The 27,606-nt window shown below is 38.9% G+C and overlaps 1 protein-coding gene across 2 annotated transcripts; it reads left to right on the forward strand.

Moving 5' to 3' along the window:
* The first annotated feature begins 1,345 nt into the window (after nucleotides 1-1,345).
* Nucleotides 1,346-27,606, forward strand: chrna6 (cholinergic receptor, nicotinic, alpha 6). 2 transcript variants are annotated; one of them, XM_079864789.1, is made up of 7 exons: nucleotides 1,417-1,599; nucleotides 16,169-16,308; nucleotides 17,691-17,735; nucleotides 18,763-18,872; nucleotides 19,014-20,073; nucleotides 24,139-24,195; nucleotides 25,028-26,153. In XM_079864789.1, the coding sequence occupies exons 1-7, from the start codon at nucleotides 1,542-1,544 to the stop codon at nucleotides 25,151-25,153; spliced, it is 1,596 nt and encodes a 531-aa protein (XP_079720915.1). In that variant the 5' UTR covers nucleotides 1,417-1,541; the 3' UTR covers nucleotides 25,154-26,153. The 2 variants fall into 2 exon arrangements, with proteins under 2 accessions (XP_079720916.1, XP_079720915.1); XM_079864790.1 differs by lacking the exon at nucleotides 24,139-24,195 and having other exon boundaries at nucleotides 1,346-1,599; nucleotides 25,028-27,606.

Here is a 27,606-nt window from a genome sequence, read left to right on the forward strand (position 1 = left end):
AAATAAGGTCAAATATCTCTCTCTCTCTGTCTATTTTCTAGCCATTTGCACATGATGCTTGTAGTTTTACGGTCTCTTTCCTTGTGCACATCAGTGAAACATCAGAGTGTCCCTCTCCCATTATCATCACAGCAAACATACACAGATAAACACAGCCGTTTGTTGGGAAAACAATAATAGCACAACAACAGCTGCTGAGCCATGTGCGTCCCTTTGGCCTATATATACATGCGTGTGTTAAAAGTTAAATATGAATTTAGACGATTTCATCATCACTCATATGAAAGACCTTGATCTTTCAGCTCCCTGGGATGTGATTTTGTTTGCTCTGTATAATTAATGTGAGATTTAAAACACATTTTCATTAACACTCAAGGCTTTTTATGAGCGGGGCTAAATTAAATCAATATTCTAGAGGCTTAGTCACCTGCTGAGTTCCACCAGCCATGAACTCTTTATCGACTGCTCTGCTTTTAATACTTGACACAAAACTTTATGCAACTCAGAAAGTCTCTTCCATTTTGCAGTTAAAGGAAATAAACCTCGGACATGTTTCTCTCAAATTTTCTGCTTAGGGTGATATGACTATGTTGGAAGAGTTCTATTGTATAAGTAGTACAGTGTATATTGTTAAATGCAACTGGTTGTTACTTCACAAAGATGTAACTGAGTACATTTCACATTTATATATCATGAAGTAAAACAACCTTTAAAGTCATTCTGTCATGACTACAGTCTTGTTTCAAATATGTTTTACTTTTTCTTGTGCTGAACACAGGAGAAACATTGAAGAATTCGTTTTTTTAATGCATTAACTATAAATGATGACTGAAGATGTCAGGTCTCAAAAAGAAAAAAAGAAGAAGAAAAAAAAAAAGACACAAAGTACGGTATTTTAAGTGGCCCAAATAAAGTTTCCTGTAGCCATAATAACTCAAATTTAAGTCGTGAAAAATATGGCGCCTTGATAAGAAAGAAGTGTTTATGGAATGGTTCTTGATTCGGAATTTATCAATGAATCTAAATGTTTCGACTTGCCTTTTATCACACTATCGTTCTGGATTTAGAAGACAGTTATTGTACATGGATTGTATACTTTTATGGTGATTTTTGCATCTTTTTTTAAGGCTGTGTGTCTTCAGTCACCATTCATTGGCAATGCAAACGAAGCCTGTATTTTTCCTAAATGTGTCCTTTTGTTTTCTACAGACAATCTTGCAGGACGTGAACGACGTCACGATGAGTAAAGTATCACATAATTACCATATTTTCATGAATTACCTCTTTAAATGGCTGAATAAACGACTCTGTGATTGTGCGTCTCATTAATGACACTTGAAGACGTGTGGAAGGATGCACGCGCCCAGGGGGAGGGACGAAATCAAATCCACCTCACGCGCTTTCTGCTCGCGAAAAGCACAACTCAGCCACACAACCGGGATCCGCAAACATCCTTTTTACAGTTTGTTCCTACTCGATACATTCACGAATTTGTTAATTTCTTTTGGAAAGGGAGACGGACTTCCTAACTGCGAAGCTCGATGAATTCTGCGGGGAGAGTGACTTTGTTTTTTATTTTAATTGCCCTGATCACACAAGGTAAGTTACACTGTAGCCTATTCAGTTTATTAATACATTTTATGATTGCAATAACTTAAAAAAAGTATACTTGCTCTGCATCTTTTGTGCCCACTGACCTCACGGTATTGTGATCAAGCGAAAAAAGTATTAGCCTAGGCTATATGCTGTCAGTCGTGAACTATAGTAAACAATGTCTTTAAATAAACTTGGTGAGAATGTAGAACATTTTCTCAGTTCTCATAATGTATTATTATTATTATTATTATTTTTTTTTTTTAAAGAATGGTTCGCCCAAAAGGAAAAATCTTGCATCATTTACCCTCATGTTTTTTTCTAAACCTGTATGACTGAATTTCTTCCGTGGAAAACAAAGAGGTAAAATGACAGACTCGGTCATCATTTACTTTTATTATGTGGAAAAAGGTGCAACGAAAGTGAATGGTAATCGCTCGCTTCTAGCCTAATATTCTGTCTAACACCCCCTTTTGTATCTCACAGAAGAAAGTAAGTCAGAAAGGGTTTAAACAGCATTGTGGTGAATAAGTTATGACAGAAATTTGGGGTAAATCATCCCTTTAACATGGTTTCGTTAATGCAAAAAAAAAAAAAAAAAAAGACCAGGTGCTGAAGTCGTTTATGCATGTTAATTAGTAATCGGCGTGACTGTGGTACTTAATTCGTATTTGTCAAAAGGTTAGGTATTTGGATTTGTATCTTATAGATTTATGCCAAAGCGTAACATTTTAATATAGTCAAATTCATTCTTCACGCTGCTGGCGTGCGCGCGGAAAGCGGAGTTTCGGGTGCATATTCGTCTCACTCGGGAGTCAGTAACTGCGGGATCCCACGGCTATTTTAGACAACGATAGCACAATTTTGTTTAATCGCTTTAAAGCCTTTTATCGGCTGAATTAAACCGGTAGGTGAGCCCAGTGGCATTGCTATAATGAAATGCGGGTTAATCAGTTCGCTTTTCACATTCGTCAACATCCGCTTGTGCGTCAGAGCTTTGAAATATTTAAGTCTTCTCGGCTCAGAGAAAGCTGTTTACCTTAAGTTTGCAACATGTCCACGTTTGGTCGTGCTCACCAGTTTTTGTCACTGGATTAAGTGTCTGCTGTTAGTTTCTCTCCCATTCTGTTTGGTTTATGTGGTAAATCTGGATCTACTGTAAAATAAGAAACAAGAGGCTTCACTTTTTGTCACTGGATGCATCCATGTCACTCAAGAGTGAGTCAGACACTGAGGAGATAAACTTAGAAATAGGCAAAGACTCAGAAGACACATACTGCTTTGTTCTTTCATCCTGTTGAGTTTTCACATTGTTAAATTCCTTGTGCTGTTGAGAAGAGCTGTCTGAGGATGAACTCGTGTTCAACTCCAGCTGTATGTCATTCTCGCTGCAAGCATTCCTTCCATGCTGGACTGGTTACAAGGCCACTGTATGAAGTGTAAAGGAGAGAAGAGACAGACAGAGAGATAGAGTTTGGAGAAAGGCACAAAAGTGGCTATAGGAAAGGTTTCTCTGGAGATATCCACAAATATAAAGTTTCGGAGAGTGCTGTAGGGAGTTACTAATATAGGCTAGCACATATCACTGTATGCCAAAGATTTGCTGTGGAATAGTCATGAACTTATCCACTCATTATCATCAGTGAGTATATTTTTATTTTTTAATTTATTATAATCTTTTATTACAGGTTTCAGAGTCGGGCAAGTTCATTGCAAATAGTTTAGCAAATTAACCCAATGGATATTTGTAGGTATAAGCAAAAAAAGGCATTTTAAATGTTTTTTTTTTTTTTTGTTTGTTTTGTTTTTTATTAACTTACAATAGTTATTAACTTGTAAAATAATGTACTCTAGTAAATCATGATCTGAGTAACTGGGGCGTTTAAAGGACTAAAAGAATGAATGTTTATTAAAAACTTTCTTAACACACAAGTTTGTGTGTATCAATATTGTTCCTATATTGTTCCATTTATACACAATATAAATGTTGAAATGTACAATAAATCTTAGAATTATGCATACAATGTTTGTAAATATTCGTGTGAAAATTATATAATTTGTTTTATTTTAAATGCAGTAATAAATTCCATTAAAATCCCTTTAATTCAGTGGTTCTTAACTTGTATCTCTCTTCACAACAACACAGACACATGTCGGTTCCTTCAAATGGGCGTTTAATTTTTTTGGCTCGTCTTGTTTTCACCATGAGAACATATGTAAATGAACATACTATAAGCACATTAGCAGATTAAACAATGTGTAGTCTGAAAGTAAATGAGATACAAAATTACCAATACATTAAACAAGTGAAACAAATACCTCGTTGGCAGTTTGTTTTGAAAAGAAGTCCTTAAGTCCTTAGTTTTGCAAGAATTCTCTTTTCCATCTGCTTTACTTTAGACAGCACTGATTTTAAACTTAAATACAACTTAGCACTGCCTTGTGACGATATTAGATGACCCAGTCCCATCCTGTATCCTACCTGTTCCGCTGTCCTCATCATCAAGGCTGGTTCCGTCTAGTCCCCTGAATCTTTTAGATTTTTCACTCCCACCCCATCACCTGCCCACCCCATTGTCCCCGTCATCACCACTGGCTCTGTCCAGTCCCCAGGAGTCACTGGCTCTGCTGGTGTTGTGCAGCTCCTCGCCTCCACTCCACCAAAGACTCCCACTACCTCTCCAGCTCCGCCTCAGGTCTCCTCTCCACCAGCTAAGCTCTACGAGACGGATCCCTTGGCTTGGCCTCAGGCCTCCAGGCCCATGACTCCACCTTGGCCTGTCAGCCCATCGGTTTCACCTTGGCTCTGTGCTCCCTCAACCTTGCCATGGTCTGACATTGCTTAGGCTTCACCGGACACCCTCGTCCCTCCTGCCCCACCTTGGTCACTCTTCATCCTGTTTCTGCAGTGGACTTCCAGGCCTCTGGCTGTGACTTAGCCCTTCTTACTATCTGTCACGAACTGCTCTGAGACACAAAGGTTGAGGATCCAAATGCAGTATTTATTGAACAGGGTAATCCAAAGACGTAATCCAGATAACAGGCAAGGGTCATACACAAACAAAAAAATCCAAACAATAATAGATCAGGGCTGAGGCAAAGAGAGAAATCCGAGGGAACAGGCAGAGAATCAAGAGAACCAGGACACGTGAGGAACAGGATACAAACACTCTCAGAAATGAAGTGAGACACATGCAAGACTTTGCAGAGAATGAATGAGAAAACCAGGCTTATATGGAGTGAGCTAAACAAGGTAATGACATACAGGTGGATGTGATCATGGCTGATTAGTCTGGGCAAAATATTATGGATAATTGAGCATGTGAGGGAATGACAATAGTCTGATTTGGAGTGCCCTCTGGTGGCTCTCAAGGGCACTCCAGCTGGTGACGGTTACATAGCCCACCTCCTAGTCTTCCAGATGCTCCTAACATAGAGAAGTCCAGGAGGGAGGCAGAGCGGAGACGGACAAGGGGGCGGGATGGAGGGCCAGGTCCGTGGAGAGGGGGAAAGACTGGAGATTGAGATAGGGGGCCAGGGCTGAAGCGACGCTTCAGGGGGCCAGGCACAGAGGCGACCATCTCGTCCAAAGACACTGGCGTAGAGTCCGCCATCTTGTCCAAAGGCATAGAGGCGGCCATCTTGTCCAAAGACAAAGGCGTAGAGGCTGCCATTTTGTCTGAAGACACAGGCGTAGAGGCTGCCATCTTGTATGAAGACACATGCGTAGAGGTGGCCATCTTGTTCGAGGGCTCTGGAACGGTGGCGGCCATCTTGGCTGAGGGGTCACGAGATGGAGTTGATGTGTGTGCTGTCCACACACACAAAATAGCCGTGGCCATGATGATCAGTGCTGTATCATCCGGAGCTATCTCAGGCACGGCGGACATCTTGTTCGAGGACTCTGGAAGGGCGGCCATGTCAGGCCGAGGCTCTGGAAGGGCGACCTTGACGGGAAAAAGCTCAGGCTCGGCATGACATGGCGTGAAGAAGCTCAGGCTTGGCAGGCATGATGTGAACAAGCTCAGGCTTGGCAGGCATGACGTGAAGACGATCAGGCTCGGCAGGCATCTGGTACCACAAAGGTTGAGGATCCAAAAGCAGTATTTATTGAACAGGGTAATCCAAAGACGTAATCCAGATAACAGGCAAGGGTCATACACAAACAAACTATCCAAACGATAACAGATCAGGGCTGAGGCAAAGAGAGAAATCCGAGGGAACTAGTGATGCGTCATTCGCAGTTCATGATGACGCAGTTCATTGCGTCTGTCACGTGACAAATGAACGAAAGACTAGGAAGGTAAAGTAATTATTTTTGACTGCATTATAATGATTTCTTAATTCAGAATATGATCAAGATTGCGAAGGTTTCTCTGGAGATATCCACAAATATAAAGTTTCGGAGAGTGCTGTAGGGAGTTACTAATATAGGCTAGCACATATCACTGTATGCCAAAGATTTGCTGTGGAATAGTCATGAACTTATCCACTCATTATCATCAGTGAGTATATTTTTATTTTTTAATTTATTATAATCTTTTATTACAGGTTTCAGAGTCGGGCAAGTTCATTGCAAATAGTTTAGCAAATTAACCCAATGGATATTTGTAGGTATAAGCAAAAAAAGGCATTTTAAATGTTTTTTTTTTTTTTTTTTTTTTGTTTTTTATTAACTTACAATAGTTATTAACTTGTAAAATAATGTACTCTAGTAAATCATGATCTGAGTAACTGGGGCGTTTAAAGGACTAAAAGAATGAATGTTTATTAAAAACTTTCTTAACACACAAGTTTGTGTGTATCAATATTGTTCCTATATTGTTCCATTTATACACAATATAAATGTTGAAATGTACAATAAATCTTAGAATTATGCATACAATGTTTGTAAATATTCGTGTGAAAATTATATAATTTGTTTTATTTTAAATGCAGTAATAAATTCCATTAAAATCCCTTTAATTCAGTGGTTCTTAACTTGTATCTCTCTTCACAACAACACAGACACATGTCGGTTCCTTCAAATGGGCGTTTAATTTTTTTGGCTCGTCTTGTTTTCACCATGAGAACATATGTAAATGAACATACTATAAGCACATTAGCAGATTAAACAATGTGTAGTCTGAAAGTAAATGAGATACAAAATTACCAATACATTAAACAAGTGAAACAAATACCTCGTTGGCAGTTTGTTTTGAAAAGAAGTCCTTAAGTCCTTAGTTTTGCAAGAATTCTCTTTTCCATCTGCTTTACTTTAGACAGCACTGATTTTAAACTTAAATACAACTTAGCACTGCCTTGTGACGATATTAGATGACCCAGTCCCATCCTGTATCCTACCTGTTCCGCTGTCCTCATCATCAAGGCTGGTTCCGTCTAGTCCCCTGAATCTTTTAGATTTTTCACTCCCACCCCATCACCTGCCCACCCCATTGTCCCCGTCATCACCACTGGCTCTGTCCAGTCCCCAGGAGTCACTGGCTCTGCTGGTGTTGTGCAGCTCCTCGCCTCCACTCCACCAAAGACTCCCACTACCTCTCCAGCTCCGCCTCAGGTCTCCTCTCCACCAGCTAAGCTCTACGAGACGGATCCCTTGGCTTGGCCTCAGGCCTCCAGGCCCATGACTCCACCTTGGCCTGTCAGCCCATCGGTTTCACCTTGGCTCTGTGCTCCCTCAACCTTGCCATGGTCTGACATTGCTTAGGCTTCACCGGACACCCTCGTCCCTCCTGCCCCACCTTGGTCACTCTTCATCCTGTTTCTGCAGTGGACTTCCAGGCCTCTGGCTGTGACTTAGCCCTTCTTACTATCTGTCACGAACTGCTCTGAGACACAAAGGTTGAGGATCCAAATGCAGTATTTATTGAACAGGGTAATCCAAAGACGTAATCCAGATAACAGGCAAGGGTCATACACAAACAAAAAAATCCAAACAATAATAGATCAGGGCTGAGGCAAAGAGAGAAATCCGAGGGAACAGGCAGAGAATCAAGAGAACCAGGACACGTGAGGAACAGGATACAAACACTCTCAGAAATGAAGTGAGACACATGCAAGACTTTGCAGAGAATGAATGAGAAAACCAGGCTTATATGGAGTGAGCTAAACAAGGTAATGACATACAGGTGGATGTGATCATGGCTGATTAGTCTGGGCAAAATATTATGGATAATTGAGCATGTGAGGGAATGACAATAGTCTGATTTGGAGTGCCCTCTGGTGGCTCTCAAGGGCACTCCAGCTGGTGACGGTTACATAGCCCACCTCCTAGTCTTCCAGATGCTCCTAACATAGAGAAGTCCAGGAGGGAGGCAGAGCGGAGACGGACAAGGGGGCGGGATGGAGGGCCAGGTCCGTGGAGAGGGGGAAAGACTGGAGATTGAGATAGGGGGCCAGGGCTGAAGCGACGCTTCAGGGGGCCAGGCACAGAGGCGACCATCTCGTCCAAAGACACTGGCGTAGAGTCCGCCATCTTGTCCAAAGGCATAGAGGCGGCCATCTTGTCCAAAGACAAAGGCGTAGAGGCTGCCATTTTGTCTGAAGACACAGGCGTAGAGGCTGCCATCTTGTATGAAGACACATGCGTAGAGGTGGCCATCTTGTTCGAGGGCTCTGGAACGGTGGCGGCCATCTTGGCTGAGGGGTCACGAGATGGAGTTGATGTGTGTGCTGTCCACACACACAAAATAGCCGTGGCCATGATGATCAGTGCTGTATCATCCGGAGCTATCTCAGGCACGGCGGACATCTTGTTCGAGGACTCTGGAAGGGCGGCCATGTCAGGCCGAGGCTCTGGAAGGGCGACCTTGACGGGAAAAAGCTCAGGCTCGGCATGACATGGCGTGAAGAAGCTCAGGCTTGGCAGGCATGATGTGAACAAGCTCAGGCTTGGCAGGCATGACGTGAAGACGATCAGGCTCGGCAGGCATCTGGTACCACAAAGGTTGAGGATCCAAAAGCAGTATTTATTGAACAGGGTAATCCAAAGACGTAATCCAGATAACAGGCAAGGGTCATACACAAACAAACTATCCAAACGATAACAGATCAGGGCTGAGGCAAAGAGAGAAATCCGAGGGAACTAGTGATGCGTCATTCGCAGTTCATGATGACGCAGTTCATTGCGTCTGTCACGTGACAAATGAACGAAAGACTAGGAAGGTAAAGTAATTATTTTTGACTGCATTATAATGATTTCTTAATTCAGAATATGATCAAGATTGCGTAGGTGGATGTGTTCGGGGAATTTGCCTATTAAAAGTATAACATTTAAAGCCCCTTAAATGAATGAAATGACTCGAAAAAAGATTAGTTCATTTTGATGAACGAGATCGAACAAGAGAGTCAGTAAAATGATCCGAACTTCCCATCACTAGAGGGAACAGGCAGAGAATAAAGAGAACCAGGACACGGTAGAAACAGATACAAACACACTCAGAAATGCAATGAGACGCATACAAGACTTTGCAGAGAATGAATGAGAAAACCAGGCTTAAAGTCCAACTGAAATCAAAATTGACCCTATTTACTTTGTTAGCGCATGTTACTAGTCTTATGGTGAAAAATTAATCCGTGCAAGTTAATACACAGAAAAAAAATGTTTGCCGTCGTAATCTTTAATCAAAGTCTGAAAAGTTACTTCGGGTCTGGAATGGCGTTCCTTCTCTGATGATGTAGGTTTGACGGCTTGGGTTGGGAAACGCTTAACCACTCCCCTCAAACCGTTAGTCTGCTATGAGTGAGAGATGGAGAGGAGGAGCGCTAGAGTAAAACCCTGCCCTCTGTTCAATATTCCTTTTCACTCGGAAATACGTCACAACACTGGAGAAAAGTCGTTTGCAACTTCCGGTTCACGCAGACTTTAATCAGATCAGATCAGCCTGATCAGAGTTTGGTATATAACTAGAAAATGTATATTTATTATAAAAATGGCCAAAGAGTAATGCCCAGAGAGTAATTTACATGACTAGAAAATTCTAGAAAAGTTTTGAATATTATTTTGAAAAACTACAGTACCTCATATATCCAGGTTTTTCAAGGGAACTCATGCTGCCTCAAGAATGATGCTGTGGGAATGCTTTACGTTTTTGTGTCATGAAGAACATCTGAAATCAGTCCAATCTTGTGACGAGACGTCAGAGGTGGATAATGCCACGACTAGGAAACTATAAAGCATACCCAAACAGTGCAACACTAGCTTCTGTGTCTTCAGTAATCACTATCCGTAAAATCATTTGTCTTATTTGGTATTGTCTGTCACTCAAGCATATATAAATATGAGCACTGTGATTTACTTCCATTACGGATGCTCCGCTACCGCCTGGCACTCTTTGAGGAGGACACTCAGGTTTGCGTTCCTCGCAGTGACTATTCAGGTCGTGGGGATCACAAATGGATCTAGCAGTGCCTTATCTCAGGGTTTGGAAGCACGCGCTGCGGTTTCTTCTGCCCCGAGTGAGGCACCGGTGTTCCAGTTATCCAGCTCTGAGGAACTGGATGTTGTTAGCATGGATGCAGGAGATACTGAGGACTCGCCACCTCACACTCCTGCATATGAGGAACTTATGGAGGTTGTGACTCTGTTGCCAGGTTGAACATTGACTGGCCAGCAGAGAGTATGAGTTCATAGTTCAGCGTTCATCCTAAGAGTATGAGCCTGGACGCAGTGAGAGAGTTGCGCTCTGGGCCATCAAGGAAATATCTTTGGCTAAACCTTAGCAGCATTAAAGAGAAAGATAAGAGTTTTCTTATGGATGCTCCTGCCATATGGATACACTGTCAACACAGTCTTCGAGAGGTTTCAGGAGGCTAGCAAACAGGTAGCGGCATTCCAGAAACTCTCAGGTCTCAGGGGCTGCTTAGCGGGAGCGAGCTCATATTTCAGTGTCCGCCCGGAAACGTAGCGGTGCTGGGATGCTCTCCCTCTCTGTCTTTAGCAACACCAGAGGCCAGTCTCGAGAGACTGGTTCTCTTAGTAGATATTTTGACAGCGTGGAAGCTTTTGCCAAATATATTTTGTTGGGTCCTACACACTGTCGAAAAGGGTTACACTATTAGGGTTACACTACACACTATTCAGTTCGGGTCTTGCCCGCCCAGATTTATGGGGGTCCTGAGCAGGATCTGTCCATTGAACAAGAGGCGAAAGCTTTGTTGGGGAACGGGGATATAGAGCGTGTACCACCCCTCAACAGAGAAACAGGTTTCTACTCAACTTCTAGGTTCAGCTGAACCAGTCAATTACGCTGCTCAAGTTCAAAATGTTAACCTTGAGACAAATCGTGCCACACATCACTTCCTCAATTCACTGCTATCTCAGTTACAATCAAGTACAAATTAACTTTATTCAGTTGTGTTGTAGGCAGTAAAACAGTCCAGTACATTATAGTCAAACACATTTTTATTTTGAAATAATGAAAATTTCTGTGCCACCCCAGACTCGTTGCTGCCCCCTGCCTGGCCAGCCCTATGAAAAAATCCTGGCTCCACCACTGCTATTGAGGAACATCCTTAGGGGAGGATTGCTTTTTGATCCACTCAAATGCTCTTCACATCTGTGTTTTGGTACTGAAGAAAGAAATCAATGAGGTTCCAGCAGGGAGAGAAATTGTAGGAGGTAAACCCCTCTGCTCCAAACGAGGAGAAAAAGGCAAAAGAAAGTAAACAAAAGAAAAGAGAAAATCACCTCATCTTGAGGATGGGTGTAAAGACATTTTAAATCGTTTCTCATTTTCTTTCTTTCTCATACCAGCTTTGCCACCTCTGTTTCTTCTGCCTTCCCGAGGCTGGGTTATTTATATATGGTGTCAAGGGTCTTGGAGCCCCAGGTCCCTGCACTTGCACAATTCTATATGTTTCTGTGTGATCAGAGGTAACGCTTCAATTCATATGTAGGGTGAACTGAGAGAAGAAGAAATTATAATTGAAGATGATCGCTCCAAGTTTATCTTTGAGACGAGCAGAAAATTTCACTTTTTAAAGAATGGATGACAGTGCTTGAAATGTGAATATTTCCATGTGGCTTAGTGTCATTCCTCCTGCGTTTGGGAATTAGTCACAAACTCACATACTCTTTGTTCCAGATAGAAGCTACACAGCGCACGCACGCACACACACACACACGCACCACAGATAGTGACGCATGTCCTGACAGCACCTCACACACACATACAGAAACACAGTCTGCTGTGGGGAACAGGCATGTGTATGCTACTGCAGGCTCAAGTCTCTGGGCAACAAGGACAGCTCACCTGTCTGATTCTATCTGTAATGCTTTTCCTCCACTGACAGAGAAACACACTTAGTGTCCTACTCACTTTGAGGGAAAGAGCAGAGAGGAGTGTCTCTCTCATTTGCTTTCTCTCACTCATTACTTCTAAATGAGGGCATATGTGGTCAGCAGCAGTTCAGGAGTGACATGGCTTTATATTAATCACAGATGACTCTTTAGTCTTTCCAACCAAATGAACACTCTTCATTACTGCTGCTTGTGTGTTTCTTTGATCTCCATCAAACCAGTGTCTGGAAAATGCATGTATTTTGGTTTGGCGATACAGTTAAAATCATATCAATATATAGGCTATTTTTAACGTTTTTTTTTTTATTTGCTCAAAAATGGCTTAAGGGTAATTTTGATCAAACCATAATTTTGACCAAATAGCCGTTATTGCCAAGTTTTTCTTAAATGTTTCTATAAATCTATCTTTCTATGTAATTTAAGTTTTTTTTTAATTTTTTTATATTGCACGAATAGAAAAAAAAAGCAGTGTTTACAACATGTTTTAATAAAACGTTTTAATACATGTAAAATTACAAATAGGGACTTCAAAAAAACTAAACAAAAAAAAACAACAATCCAATATATAAAATATCTGTTAGCGAAAAAAATAAAACAATCAAAGCTGCAGTCCGTAGTTTTTCCTCTTTGTCGCCATCTCTGTTCGAAATCTGCTATTGCAGTCATTCGTGGAATTATCAACTTTACGTGGGTTGTGCCTCGGCACGGCACAGCGCGGATGAATTTATGTTTTGAGGAGAATGTGCGACTGTCAGTCACCGTGCCGGTGTGGATACTGTCATTCGGAATCACAGATTCAACTTTTTGAAAGTATGACCAACATAAGAATTTTCACCAGAAAATGTCACCTGAACAAGTAACATCCACTTTTGTTCTGACCAACTAAGGAAAAAAAAGCATTGCAGTAAATCGCGCTGATTAACAATCGCTTATCATATCACATCAAACCGTGCAAATTATACTTTGTTCTCAAATTGTTAATGTTAACAACATCAGCATTGCGTGACTACATTTAATGCTCTTCCGATATTTGTCCTTGTTTTCGCATGGGCCCGGTTGCTGTCTCTTTTTCTCTGTAGCCACTCCGAAGTCCGAAGTCTTTTGCATTTTACACTGGTGATTGTCGTTTGAACCTTTCTGAATCCGCCATCAAATTAATAAGTTTAATTATATCAAGTGCTGTGAGAAAAAGCTATACATCTCCACCTCCAACATCCTCACACGCAATATAGCCTACTAGCCGAGACATCTTCTTTATGTGTACAGATGTGACGTAATGACGCAAAGACATGCTCGAATTTCCCGTGGAAATACACCAGTACCACTGAAATTAAAAACATTATTACAAGCTTAGTGTTTTGAATCGAGCTAAGGCAAGCAGATCGTTTTGAACACTGGCTGGTTATGTACTTGCTCAAAAATGTATTTTGGATCATTTTAACCCCAAAAAGTTACAGACTGCAGCTTTAACTAATTTCAGTAAAGAGGGACTAAATTCCACGGTGACTCATACCTGTGGCTTTTTCGTATGTAATTGCAATTTTAATGGGCTTCAGTGCTGAATCCAGTGGACCAAGTCAAATGTTGGGCTTAACTGTTATGAACTGTAATCCTCATTGTGGCCACTGATGGCTTTCTTGCAATTATGATAATGTATGTCATTTCTGCTCCATTCTTACATTTTTATGTGAATTGGGGTCTGAAATGGAATAAATTTGATATAATTGCCAGATTTTGTAAATAGTCTCTTGGACATAAATATATATATATGTGTGTGTGTGTGTGTGTGTGTGTGTGTGTGTGTGTGTGTGTGTGTGTGTGTGTATGCGTCTATTTATTTAATTAACTGACAGTGTTAATACAAAATATTATCAGTTACCAAATATTTTCATGATTTGCCAGTTTTAGTAAATGTACAGAATCCTCAAAATTCACCAAGGGCACTGAACAATGGTATAAAAAATGAACATCTTTTCACATCCTCATTTTTTCCAAACCTGTATGACTGTATGAAGGAGATATAAAAATAAAATAAAAAATACATTGGAAGTCAGTGGTAACCAACATTCTTTGATAACAATCTTCTATTTTGTGTTCTTCAGAATAAATAAAGTCATACAGGGTTGGAACGGTATGAGGGTGTGTAAATCATGACAGAATTTTAATTGTGAACTATGCTTTTAAGTTTCCCACCAGGGTCTGCATAAGAGTTCAACTTTAAAATATTGTATGGTCCATGCAGACACTGCTCTACTTTAATTTAAAAGGGTTATCTTAAGCTTGATGGGGTTCAGAAAACTAACTCTAAACTTCAATACTCTACTTTGTATCTTATGCATTTCAGTGAGGGTTAAGTCCATTTAATTAATAGAAGCAAGGCCTTGCTATCCTTGGCTAACCCCATTAACAGAGGGTGCCATTGGAGAGTTAACTAGTTGAAGTAATTAGAAGAGGAAACTAAAACAAGAGATATACACACATGAGACAGCAGCACTGAAATCTCTGAGTGTCCATGAGTGTGTTTGGGTGTTTAAAGTTCACAGCATATGTTTTCATTAAGGCTCACTGCATTCAGTCCTATTCAATTTTTGCTACTGTAGGTTTATAGAAGCGATTACTGCAAAGGAGTGTTTGCAAGTCATTTTATGTTATATCACTGCTAATCCATTATTTAGTATAAATCTTAAAAGATAATTTGATGCAACAATACATGGAAGCCACTGTTTTAAGAAAACAGCTTTACGGTTGTATTGAAAAGCTTATTTCAGACCTTTTTTAGCACCAAGTTACAATTTACACACTATTGAATATTTGAACTTAATTGCATCATTACATTTAGCTGAAATGTAACCCCATGTATGGACTAAATATTTACTATATTTACTAAATATTTAAAGCTATAACAGTAAGAATAAAATGGCAGAGTGATTGAATTAAAACAGATATTGGACAGAACAGACTTCATTTATAGACATACTGTATATTATAATATTGACCTTCACACTCATTTATATTTTAGGAAAGATGTTAATAGTTTTAGTGTCTCTAAATGGTGCATTTCGACAAAAAGCGAATTAGATAAATGTATATTATAAAATTATTATTTATACATTTATTTATTTATAAATGTATTTATTTTATAAATATTTTAAATATGTATTTATTTCCTATTATCATTTGAGATATAGTTCCTATATCGTATATATTTAACTATAACTATTTAATTACACTGAAATGTGAGCTTCTGGACATTGCATCTGTTTAAAAATTTGAAAGCCACTTTTTGCATTAGTGCAGGCAAACCTCATATGTGACTACACTTACGACCAGTATCCTACTAGACTATGTCTAGAATAAGAAGAAACGGTGCAAACAAGTTAAGTTCAAAGTTACATACTAACTGGTAATCCTATATAATGTGAAGTATATCCCATTTTAAGTAAATACCTACATTCAAGTGCGACCCTACCCTGTTCTTGACTCGTCGTGTGTTCGTCAGTGTTACTTCAGACTTGTCTTGGTACATCAGAGTGCACTATTTTAAAGTGGTTCCATTTTCCACTTGATTACACCTGGTCTCTTTGGTGATAGCTGATGATGACCTCTAACCTTGAGAGCTATATTTGGACCCTATAGTGTCTGGTGGTAGGACTTTGGCTCTGACCCCAAGGAATATGCTAAAAGCAACCAGAGTAAACACACTCACTCTTACAAAAAAACATGCATTCGAAATATAAAACAAGAAATAGAGTGAGGGGACAGTCAAAAACAAAAACAACACAATTTTCACAGGCATATACAAGTAAAAAATGATTTGCCTATTTTGGATTAATGACAATAGCTGATAACTGTGGGGCATTGGGCTATTAATATAAGTGGTAATTCCACCTTAAGGTTTTGTGTGTGTGTGTGTGTGTGTGTGTGTGTGTGTGTGTATTAAGTAAATATTTTGTACAATAATCATATAAATCCAGCAAATTTGGCTTACTTGCTTTCCTTGAAATAAAGATATCGACCATGTTCTCTTGATTTGCTTTGGTTGTAAAATATCAGTCAACCACTTTTACATGTAGTAAACGTATACGTATACGTAAAGTATTACTTTCCCGAATCCGAATGTTATACTGTATGTGCCTCATTCTCTGTAGTTTATATTTCGCCATCCACTGTATAATGAATGAAGTCTGTTCCTGGGTCCCACCCAGTGCACTGCATACTGAAGTAGATTTCTGTTCTTGCATGTGTGTTTATCTCTGTATGCTTTTGTTTGTGCAGATTGTTTATCATCTAAAGGAGAAGACAGGCTGTTTCGGCGTTTATTCAGGAGGTATAATCAATTCATTCGGCCAGTCGAAAATGTGTCTGACCCTGTCACTGTGGAGTTTGAGGTCTCCATCTCACAGCTTGTTAAAGTGGTAAGAAAAAGTGTCCATGGTCTCAAAACATTTAACCTGATTTTTGTTTGTAAGATGTAACTCTCACCTGAACTGTGGTCATTATTACTAGCACTACATAATATATTGGTTATTAGTCAGTATTAAAGGTTTTTTTATTTTTTTATTTTTGTCATCAATATCTGTCAGTATTGTATATTTAATTGTGAATGCTAATTTTTACATTTGATGTCTGCAATCATTAAACACTCACTTACTTTAAATTTTTAAAAACAATAATTGAATAAATAACATACATTTAATAACATTCAAATGTTATATTTTGCCAATCTTAATATGAATATCCATTTTTCATAATATACATTATAATGTTTTGATGCCTACAATCACTTGTAGCATTTCAAACAATTAATTGTTTTGTTGTGGGTTTTATTTATTTTTTATGGTGACAAAATAGTGTACAATTTCAGTATTTTGGTATGTAAGATCACCTGATCAGTATTGGACTGGACAGACTTTGTATATATTTGTGCATTAATATTTATCTAAAGAAGGAACACTTTAAGACATCCAATTACAAATCATCATATTGTTAAGCATTATAGAAAAAAGAGAAGCTGAGACATTTGCGTCAAAACAATAAATTAGTTGTGTAAACTAAAGCTCAATCAAATGCAAGCACTTTTGACCTCTTAATAAAGCTCAATATAGGATTTTTTGCTAGGATATAGCAAGGTTGTTTTCTTCGCAGGTTGCTTTCATGAGTGAAATTCTGTGCTGTTTTCAGTTGTTGTGAGGGCTTTTTGTTTCATTTACTGTGGTCAGAAAGTGCAATTGAGTTAAAAGCCTTTGTGCTCCGCTGTTACAGGAAGTAGTGCAGACTCTGTGCTTTCCCTCGCGTCATACAAAATCAGCATGCCTCTTATAACTCCTGGATTAAATTTCCACTTCACCAGGGGAAAGCGGCCAAGATAATCATCACACCTTTATTCTTGCTTCACACACCTGACAGATTAAGAAGCCATAACCCACCATTCTATGGAACAGAATCCTGGATTATAGATTATACTCACTCACAGGATTAAGGATTTCTGCTCAACAAGGTTTTTTTTTTTTCGTTTTTTTTTTTTGCAGATGTTTTCTAGTGAATATGCAGAAGCTATTATCACGTTTGAGGGTACTGTGATGAATGGCATACAGTATGCACTTTAAGATAGAAGATGAAATAACTAATGAAAGAAGCCCTCCAAAACCCTTTTCTAAGATCTTGTCAGATCTTCCTTTCCCAATAGACTAGAAATGTATTGATTTTGTTGAACATGTTCCATTCTAAATAATAGAGCATGGCTGTCTTTCTTCTTTCTTCTTCGTCTTTGTCTCTGCCTGTGTCTTCCTGTCTAAAGGATGAAGTCAATCAGATCATGGAAACAAACCTTTGGCTCAGACATGTAAGTGATGTATGTGTGCAGCATGTACTGTTGCACCTTGTGCATCTCATTTTTGTCTCATTGACGGTAAGAATGAACTGTGACAAGAAAATGTGCATAGCATAAACATTGAATAGGATGGGATTTAGTAATGCAGGGAAAGAAGAATAAAGTAGATGTATAGATGGAACAGATGAGAAGGTATCTGTTATGTAAACAATTGAAAACTGAGAGGTACTTTGGCACAGTTGTTATCTCCAAAACGACTGGAAAGAAAGAGGTTAAAAAGATGGTAAAATATGTGCAAAAATTGTTTAGTCGAACTAGATCAAACAATTCACTTTGTTTTTAATAATTAGCTGAATAATAATAAACTACTGTTCTGAAAGGTAATTTCACAGTCAGCAAAGTTTTTTTTATATTAGTTTTGTTAATTATTTAGTATGATGCACTATATGAATTCATAAAAATAGCTTTAATGAAAATATGAATATGAATATTGCATCTTATTAGTAATAGGGTTTCTATGGAAATATCTGGTTATATTTAAATTCTACAATAGTAAGTACAAGATGCTCCTGCATGACTGCTGAACTTACTGCTTAAATTTGCATTTTTGGATTATTGCAAAGTTTTCTAAGAATGTGTGTATGTGTGTGCTTGTATTAAACCCTTTAGTATTGTACAACGCCTGATAGCAGTATCTCTGTATCAACACAGAGAGATAAGCAGTCTTAATAAGATATCTCTACACAGACATGCCAGAGAACAACGATGTGCACCCAATGAGCACAAATTCACAGCTATGCAAATAAACCACTATAAACATTTACAGCTCTGTATACACATCTGATACTGATAGTAAACGGTAATAGACAATATACCTGCTCGAACAGTAAAAAAAGCATTTTTTTCCCCTTGCAGATGGAGCGATGTGCACACGCAAAAACACACTTAAAGACTTTTAAAGACTATGACAGGGCACAGATGACTGAGGAACACATACCAGTGTAAATGCCAGATTTAATCTTTTGTGATTTTGTTATAGATATGGAATGACTACAAGCTGAAGTGGTTACCAGTAGAGTTTGATGGAATTGAGTTCATCAGAGTTCCATCAAATAAAATCTGGAGGCCTGACATTGTACTTTACAACAAGTGAGTCAAGTATTCCAACTTAACATGCAACGTGTATAAATTTAATAGTAACATTTTTGAAATTTTGTAATTTGGGGGCTAATAGTCTAATGGTTAAATTTCATAATGTCATAAAATTCAAATGTAATTTTTCTGACACAGTGCTGTTGGGGACTTCTTGGTGGAAGACAAAACCAAAGCTCTGTTGAAATTTGATGGAACCATCACCTGGGTCCCTCCTGCAATCTTCAAATCATCCTGCCCTATGGACATCACTTACTTCCCGTTTGACTATCAGAACTGCTCAATGAAGTTTGGTTCCTGGACCTATGACAAGGCAAAGATTGACCTGGTTCTCATTGGCTCAAAGGTCAACCTTAAAGACTTTTGGGAGAGTGGAGAGTGGGAGATCATTGATGCACCCGGTTATAAGCATGACATCAAGTACAACTGCTGTGAAGAAATCTACCCAGACATAACCTACAGTTTTTACATACGCCGACTGCCCCTCTTCTACACTATTAACCTTATCATCCCCTGCCTCCTCATCTCATTTCTGACAGTACTCGTCTTCTACCTTCCATCAGACTGTGGCGAGAAAGTGACATTGTGCATCTCTGTACTACTCTCTCTCACTGTGTTCCTTCTTGTCATAACAGAAACCATCCCCTCCACCTCACTTGTGATCCCTCTGATTGGCGAGTACCTTCTCTTCACCATGATTTTCGTCACCCTCTCTATTGTCATCACCGTCTTTGTATTGAATGTGCACTATCGCACCCCTATGACCCACACTATGCCTAGCTGGGTACGTACTGTCTTCCTCCGAGCTTTACCCCGCATCATGCTCATGCGCCGGCCTCTCGATCTATCAGAGTCCTCTGGAAAAGGAGGACTAGAGAGCGGGAGCTCGTCAGGGACTGGAGCGGGACGAGGTGGAGAGGGAAAGAAGAGGAAAAATAGTGGATCCCAACAGGGAGCGATGAACTCTTTGGAATTTGGAGAAGGGAAAGCAGCATTAGAAGGAAAGAAAGGGGGATGTCCTTGTCACCCAATGAAAGAGGCAACCGAGGGGGATTGTGGGAAAGTGAGTCGTCAGTTGAGTCCACAGGCTATTAACACAGTTGTGGCTTTCTCTGTCGTGTCACCAGAGATCAAACAGGCTATTGAGAGTGTGAAGTACATTGCTGAGAACATGAGGAGCCGCAACAAAGCCAAAGAGGTAAAGAGGTTCCTATTCAGTCAATACACTCTGTACAACACATTGACTATGAAAAAATAGTTCTCTTTGGATAAACACACTGCCAAAATTGTATTCCCCTGCAAACATATAATATTCCTTGTCTTGTAACTTGACTCCACTTGCAATAGAGCTTTTCTGTCACAACAAAGAGTTGTGTTTCACAACTATCACATTAGTGTAAGCTGGGCAGCAAACTAGACTGATGACCCCTATGATAGTAGTCAAATTAGGCTTCCTGTTCAGTCCTCTATTTTGTCCAGGCGTCTGTGTATATCCTGCTGACAGGATGGTGGGAGTGACATAGTCACATGGAGGGAAAACATGGTATGCTGACATCATTAACCTTCTAGTAGGACAGTCTTAGGGGCAGATTTACTAAACAGGGCAAATTAGCGTAAGACTGCAATTCCAAAACAGCGCTGATGAGAGTGGAAAATTATGACCGTGATCTACTGACGACGTGCAAATTAAAGAACACAGACGCAGCCGGATCATTTCCATAATGACCAATGCAATCTACCAGGTTGCGGTAGATAGCGTTGGTTTAAGACGTGCTTTTGGTTTAAGATGTCTCTGGTTTAAGACGTGCTTTTTTTGGGCGGTAAATAATGGCGTAAACACCAGTACATTGACGATCGCAAACCTTAGTAAATCTTCTTGCGTGATTCATTTAAATACTCTCCTCCTATACATTTTGCGCCTGAAAGGGAAACTCCTACAAATGCATATGCAATAAGGTCAGCCGCAAAATAACTGTCCACGCCTTTTCAGCGCTAATATTTCACTGCGTGTCTTTAGTAAATCCTGACATTAGTTTTTTAAGGCCAAAAGATGGTTTGCGCTGGCACAAGCTGTAAGTAAATCTGGCCCTTAGTGTTTCCTATTTGCTACAGTTCTGCTCACCCAAGCAAAGGGGGAAGTTCTGCATTCCTATCCAGAGCTGTGGGCTTTGAAGTCAGTTTGTGGGCTGTGTTGTTTCTAGAGCTCATAATGGTGAAGCCTCTACAAATAGTCTTTATTTTTTATTAATTTTTCCCTTTTATTTAACTCTGAAAGTCTAGAAAAACTTTCAGCATGTCATATGGAAATCTGTGGGGTTCCCCTTGAGAAATGTGAGGCGCCTTAAACTATCCTTCAATATGTCTAAGACCTTTTCAATTGTTAGATCAAATCTTTGTCTGTTTTGCCATTCCAGCTCATTGTACAGCGCCAGTCTAAGCAACGTCTTTCTCACTGAATTGTGGAAGCTATCTCTTGGCTTGTAACAGCCCGAGGGTTTGCACAGTCACTCAACTCGTGGGATGGCTGTTTCCAAGCTGTCGTATTTATTCCTGTTCTATATTTGCTAGATATTTGTCCTTTAGTCAATGTATTGCACAGAGTAGAGCAACTATATATAACTATGAATACATAATGACTGTCCCAGAAGCAGGGGGACGATGATCAACACATCACAACCCCACTCTAAGCGAAGAGCCTCTCTGAACGGTGGGAATGACGTATACAGCAGTATTTGTATTCCTGCCAGGTGGATGTACACTGTGAAAAAATGTACCGTAGAATTGACAGAAATTTACTGGCAAAAAAGTTGCCAATAAAGTCCTGTAAAATGTTGTTAATTGCTGTAAAATAGATTACAGAATAATATTGCAAAGCATTTTACAGTTAATTGTTGTATGTAAAATACAGTAATTTGTAGGTGTTTTTACAGTAACATTGAATTAAACTTATAGTTTACTTTACAGCAACATTTTGTAATTTAACTTAAGTACAGTATTTACCTGGCAACAAAAGTTGGAAATAAAATCCTGTAAATATATTTTACAGCATATTTTTTTTGTAATTTCACTAAAGTACAGTATTTACATGTCAACTAAAGTTGCCAATAAAATCCTGTAAGTATCCCAAAATCCAAGATGATGTTGTTAAAGTTTAAGATAGAAAATGCTGTAAAGAATAATTTTAACAGTAAACTGTAATACATTGATTTAAATGCATTAGGATGAACACTATCTGAATATAAATTTAAAAATGAATAAAAACCAAATCAAGGGTGTTGCAAGTAAATATTTATTAAAACTGGCAGCAAGGCGTTGCCAGGCTTTTACTGGTAAAATAACTGTTAAAACCGTATTATAAAAATTACATAGTATCACAAAATAACTAAAAATAAGTTTGATCTGATTTTTAGAGTTTTAAAAAGCCATTTTAAGTCATATTCTGAATAGAACATTAACTTTCAATAGAAATTAAGGTCAAATTTAGAATTTGGGGAATTTTGATACCCAAAAAAATTATTTTGACTCCTTTTGAAACTCAGTGTAACACAGATTTTTCTTAAAGAAAAAGATTAAAATAAAATGATTCAACAGTATGCCACAAATTCTGTTGTTTGAGCTTATATTCTATTCAATTCTATTCTATTCTTCGTTCATCCAAAAATGAAAATTCTGTCATTAATTACTCACCATCATGTTGTTCCAAACCTGTTAGACTTTCGTTCATCTTCAGAACACAAAAATTAAGATATTTTTGAGGAAATCTGAGAGCTTTCTGTCCTTCCATCGACAGCCTACACAACTACCACTTTCAAACCCCAAAAAGTTAGCAAAAACTTAAAGTAATCCAGTGACTCCAGTGGTTTAACCTCAATTTTATGAAGCGACACGAGTGCTTAACATAATTTACAAAAACAAAACTTACCACTTTATTTACAAAATATTAATCTCTGATGCACGTTCACGCATCAACGTCTGCTCTTGCGTCAAATTCTGTTTTTTTGCACAAAGCGCTCACGTCGCTTCATAAAACGGTGTTTGACTCATAATACATATACAGCTACATCTTGTAAAATGTTTAAATAGTAATATTCTGTACAATTTTGCTGTAAAAACTACAGCAATTTGTTACAGTGTAGCTGCCTGGTGTCACTGTGTGTTAGTGGCTTTTCAGGCATACATTTCAACTGTGATTTCCAATAGTCAATGTGTTGTACTTTGTTTCCCCCTGGGAACAGCAATTGAATGCTTTACTGTACCTTTACTCACATGATAATGCATGCAGTGCCATTGTTCCATCCACTTGTCCATTCAGATATCATAATGTCTTTATAATAAAGATCCTCATTGCCCATTGTAAGAAGGCTCCCACTTAGTGTCTGACTCAAATTCCAGTATCATACCATGTTTTGGTTGTAATATCCTCAGAAGGACAGGTTATATATCACAGACATCAAGTATAAGCTTACAGACTCCTCTGCTCTCAGTGGAAATGTTTACTGAGTGCTTCACTGACAATAAGTGCTTTAGATCCCTCAACAGAGACATCACACTTTGATAGGGAAAGTCTCACCACTTAATCCTTCATCTTCACTCTTGCCTCAGAGCCTCACTGCTGAATCACATTTGCATTGTAAAGCACCCTTGCCTAAATATACGGAGGTAAAATGTTTTGCGCAGCTCCACTTATACACTCACCTAAAGGATTATTAGGAACACCATACTAATACTGTGTTTGACCCCCTTTCGCCTTCAGAACTGCCTTAATTCTACGTGCCATTGATTCAACAAGGTCCTGAAAGCATTCTTTAGAAATGTTGGCCCATATTGATAGGATAGCATCTTGCAGTTGATGGAGATTTGCACGAAGCTCCCGTTCCACCACATCCCAAAGATGCTCTATTGGGTTGAGATCTGGTGACTGTGGGGGCCATTTTAGTACAGTGAACTCATTGTCATGTTCAAGAAACCAATTTGAAATGATTCGAGCTTTGTGACATGGTGCATTTTCCTGCTGGAAGTAGCCATCAGAGGATGGGTACATGGTGGTCATAAAGGGATGGACATGGTCAGAAACAATGCTCAGGTAGGCCGTGGCATTTAAACGATGCCCAATTGGCACTAAGAAAACCAATTGCCAAGAAAACATCCCCCACACCATTACACCACCACCACCAGCCTGCACAGTGGTAACAAGGCATGATGGATCCATGTTCTCATTCTGTTTACTCCAAATTCTGACTCTACCATCTGAATGTCTCAACAGAAATCGAGACTCATCAGACCAGGCAACATTTTTCCAGTCTTCAACTGTCCAATTTTGGTGAGCTTGTGCAAATTGTAGCCTCTTTTTCCTATTTGTAGTGGAGATGAGTGGTACCCGGTGGTGTCTTCTGCTGTTGTAGCCCATCCGCCTCAAGGTTGTGCGTGTTGTGGCTTCACAAATGCTTTGCTGCATACCTCGGTTGTAACGAGTGGTTATTTCAGTCAAAGTTGCTCTTCTATCAGCTTGAATCAGTCGACCCATTCTCCTCTGACCTCTAGCATCAACAAGGCATTTTCGCCCACAGGACTGCCGCATACTGGATGTTTTTCCCTTTTCACACCATTCTTTGTAAACCCTAGAAATGTTTGTGCGTGAAAATCCCAGTAACTGAGCAGATTGTGAAATACTCAGACCGGCCCGTCTGGCACCAACAACCATGCCACGCTCAAAATTGCTTAAATCACCTTTCTTTCCCATTCTGACATTCAGTTTGGAGTTCAGGAGATTGTCTTGACCAGGACCACACCCCTAAATGCATTGAAGCAACTGCCATGTGATTGGTTGATTAGATAATTGCATTAATGAGAAATTGAACAGGTGTTCCTAATAATCCTTTAGGTGAGTGTAGTAGCACAATATAATTGAACTTATCCCCTTGTATTTAGTAAAGCATTCTGGACAGACAGTAGGCCTGCTTTTCACTCATTCTCATCCTCACTTTGCCATTTTCTCCTCTATTTACCTTGCTTTCACGTGTTCTCCTTTACCTTCTTTCTCTCATTTTCTTTCCTTGTTACCTCTAACCTCTAACCTCTCTTTTCTTTCATTTCATTAACCTTCCAGATCTCTTATTTTTTTCTCTATTTATTGTGTGCCCTTTCTCTCTTAGGTGGAGGATGATTGGAAGTATGTTGCCATGGTGATTGACCGCATCTTCCTTTGGGTCTTTGTGCTGGTGTGTGTGCTGGGAACTCTGGGGCTTTTCCTACAACCTCTAATTGGCTTCTTCTCGTAATTAACTATGAACACAGATGCCAGCTTACCTGTTTTATCCAACAGTTATCTGAGTCACTGACATGCTCCATATTTAATTTTTTTCCATCACTACAACAATGCTCTTTTAAAACTATGTACTGGTTTCCTTGCGCAAAAAGAAAATAGCTAATCAGGTGTTCTGTTTTTCTCTCTGCCACTAATCAATTGAAGACTTAAAGACTGCTTTTTGCCTTTCTAATCACCTTCCATCTTGAAGCACTGCAATGTCCATAAGAAGACTAATCAGACTGATTGGTGCTCTGTGTCCACTACTCACAATTCCACATTCCACTTGCAATTTCTGATTACACACACATTATATGTGGTGTTTTATGCCAAACAACAAGCCCATCTTCTCTCAACCAACTACTCAACAGTCACTCAGGAAAATCTGCAACAGACAGTGATGTTTTCGTTGCCAGGGGGAATAGAGGAAATCTAGTTTAAACACAAAGAAATGTGTTGTGTAGATTAGTTCACCAAAATATCTGAGGATAAACAGTGAGCTGTGTGATTATGGGATGAAATTAGTCAAGAATATGGGTTCTCTCTAAATAGCTGTGAGTCGTAGCATGGCTGCATTCCAGAATAAAAACGACTAATCAGGTCCCATTTATGCCAAATAATTTGTGTTTAGAATGAGATTTATTCATCTTTTTTTTTTTTCTCAGTGTGTCTCATCCCTATGATACTGCATGGTGAAGTTTTTAGTTTTTCATTTGAAGCAGATGTATTGGCCATGATGTCTAAATCCATAACTGTTTTTAGTGCTGTGCAGGCTATTAAAATGACTGCTTTTCCTCCCTCTCTTACACCCATGCTCTCTCTCTCTTGCTCCATCAGAGACATAATCCCCTCTTTAATAACAACATTTAAATAAAATCCACTTCCACTTGTCAGCTTCTGACACTTTTGTAAAACATTTTTTTTAAACAGATGTCTTTCAAATAAAATAAGTTATTTTTTTTGTTGTACACACTATCATCTCTCTGTCTTACTGCCTGTGTGTTGAACTCAGCAAGCAATGAGTGTGATGTGCTGTATGACTGGGAAATGTAGCGTATGTCTGTGAAACGAACATGCTTATCTTGGTTTGGTTGCTATAGCAGAAGTTGTAAGTGCCTCTGGTTTTATGATTGGTTTTAGTAGTATTAGGCCTTTTGAAGTAGCAGATTTTTATAATCATTTCCTAAGTGTAAAAGCAGATTCAGAATATCTGATTTAATTCTAGCACATCATAATCCTGTACAATTTTTGCAATTTAAATGGAACATACGCAAATGACTTTAGAGCAGTAGAGAAGCTCTAAACAAATTGTGAAAATATAGCATTAGATGAATCATAAATTAATTATTTTTCAGAAATTGTATTTAATGTAGCTATCCTAATCAGCAATTAATTCATAATTCCATGTTTAAATTACTGCATGAGAATGATTTTAAAAAATGGTATGTGTTCCTACAGGACTATCTTTTGAGAGAGAACAAAGATATGGCAAATATAATAGGGTATAAACACTATAGATAGACTGTGCTGTCTCTGCATTGAGTCTTTTTTATGTTCAGGAATGTCTATTTTCTTCTTTTCTTAATATCAGCTGAATGTATTGAATCAATATCAACTCAAGCATACAGACTGCAACAGTATCTTTGATATATGCCAACATTTGGCTGTGGCTCCAAAAGCTCATGTAACGCATTAATTCCAAAGAAAAATATGTATTCACATTGATGCAGGGAAAATAGCTAATTACCAACATTTGGCTGGAATTAGCATTACACTAAAGATCATAAAACTGCTCATTATTTATATATGGTTTCAGGGAGCAGATGCACTTTATCATAGGTTTTATGAAAATCACAGACTAATGGAAAATTACTTCGGGTTTGTTTGTTTGAGCATTAGAGGGCTGTCAATGGGAAAATGCACCATATCTGCCCCTGTGTATGTGTGTGGAAAATCATACCTTGAGGACACACTTTAAAGCATAATACAAATAACACTTGGGGTATAAGTGAAGTGCTTTGTCTGGCACTTGCTACCACACAAAACAAAATGCAATACACTTTACACAGTCACACAGAATAAAAAAAAATCACAGTTGTTGTCCTTCACATAGGTCTAGAGTGGAATTTGGGACACATAATAGTCCAAGATCTGTGTTTTCATTCAGTGATCTTAATAAATGTATTTATTCATTTAGATGACTTTGGAGAAAATGTAACATGGACAATTAGAGAATTGCTTACTCAAGTGGATGAACATCAAGTTAATTTTCTTGATAGTTTAAAAATAAGAGTGCTCATCAAAACCCCATTTCTCACACACCCTCTTCCTTTCTGTTCTCATCTGAATCATTATACAGATTACTGTGGATGTGATGCCATATCTAAAATTAAAATTTGTTTGTGCATTTGCATGTTTTTGCATTTG

The sequence above is a fragment of the Squalius cephalus genome (genome assembly GCF_949319135.1).
Source record: "Squalius cephalus genome assembly, chromosome: 2".
NCBI lineage: Eukaryota > Metazoa > Chordata > Actinopteri > Cypriniformes > Leuciscidae > Squalius > Squalius cephalus.

What these genes read in the sequence shown, in the direction of transcription:
- chrna6 (XM_079864789.1), top strand. Translation starts at nt 1,542, where the DNA reads ATGAATTCTGCGGGGAGAGTGACTTTGTTTTTTATTTTAATTGCCCTG. An exon ending in AATTGCCCTGATCACACAAG is followed by an intron (nt 1,600 to 16,168) that starts GTAAGTTACACT and finishes TTGTTTGTGCAG; the next exon opens with ATTGTTTATCATCTAAAGGA. An exon ending in GACATTGTACTTTACAACAA is followed by an intron (nt 18,873 to 19,013) that starts GTGAGTCAAGTA and finishes TTTCTGACACAG; the next exon opens with TGCTGTTGGGGACTTCTTGG.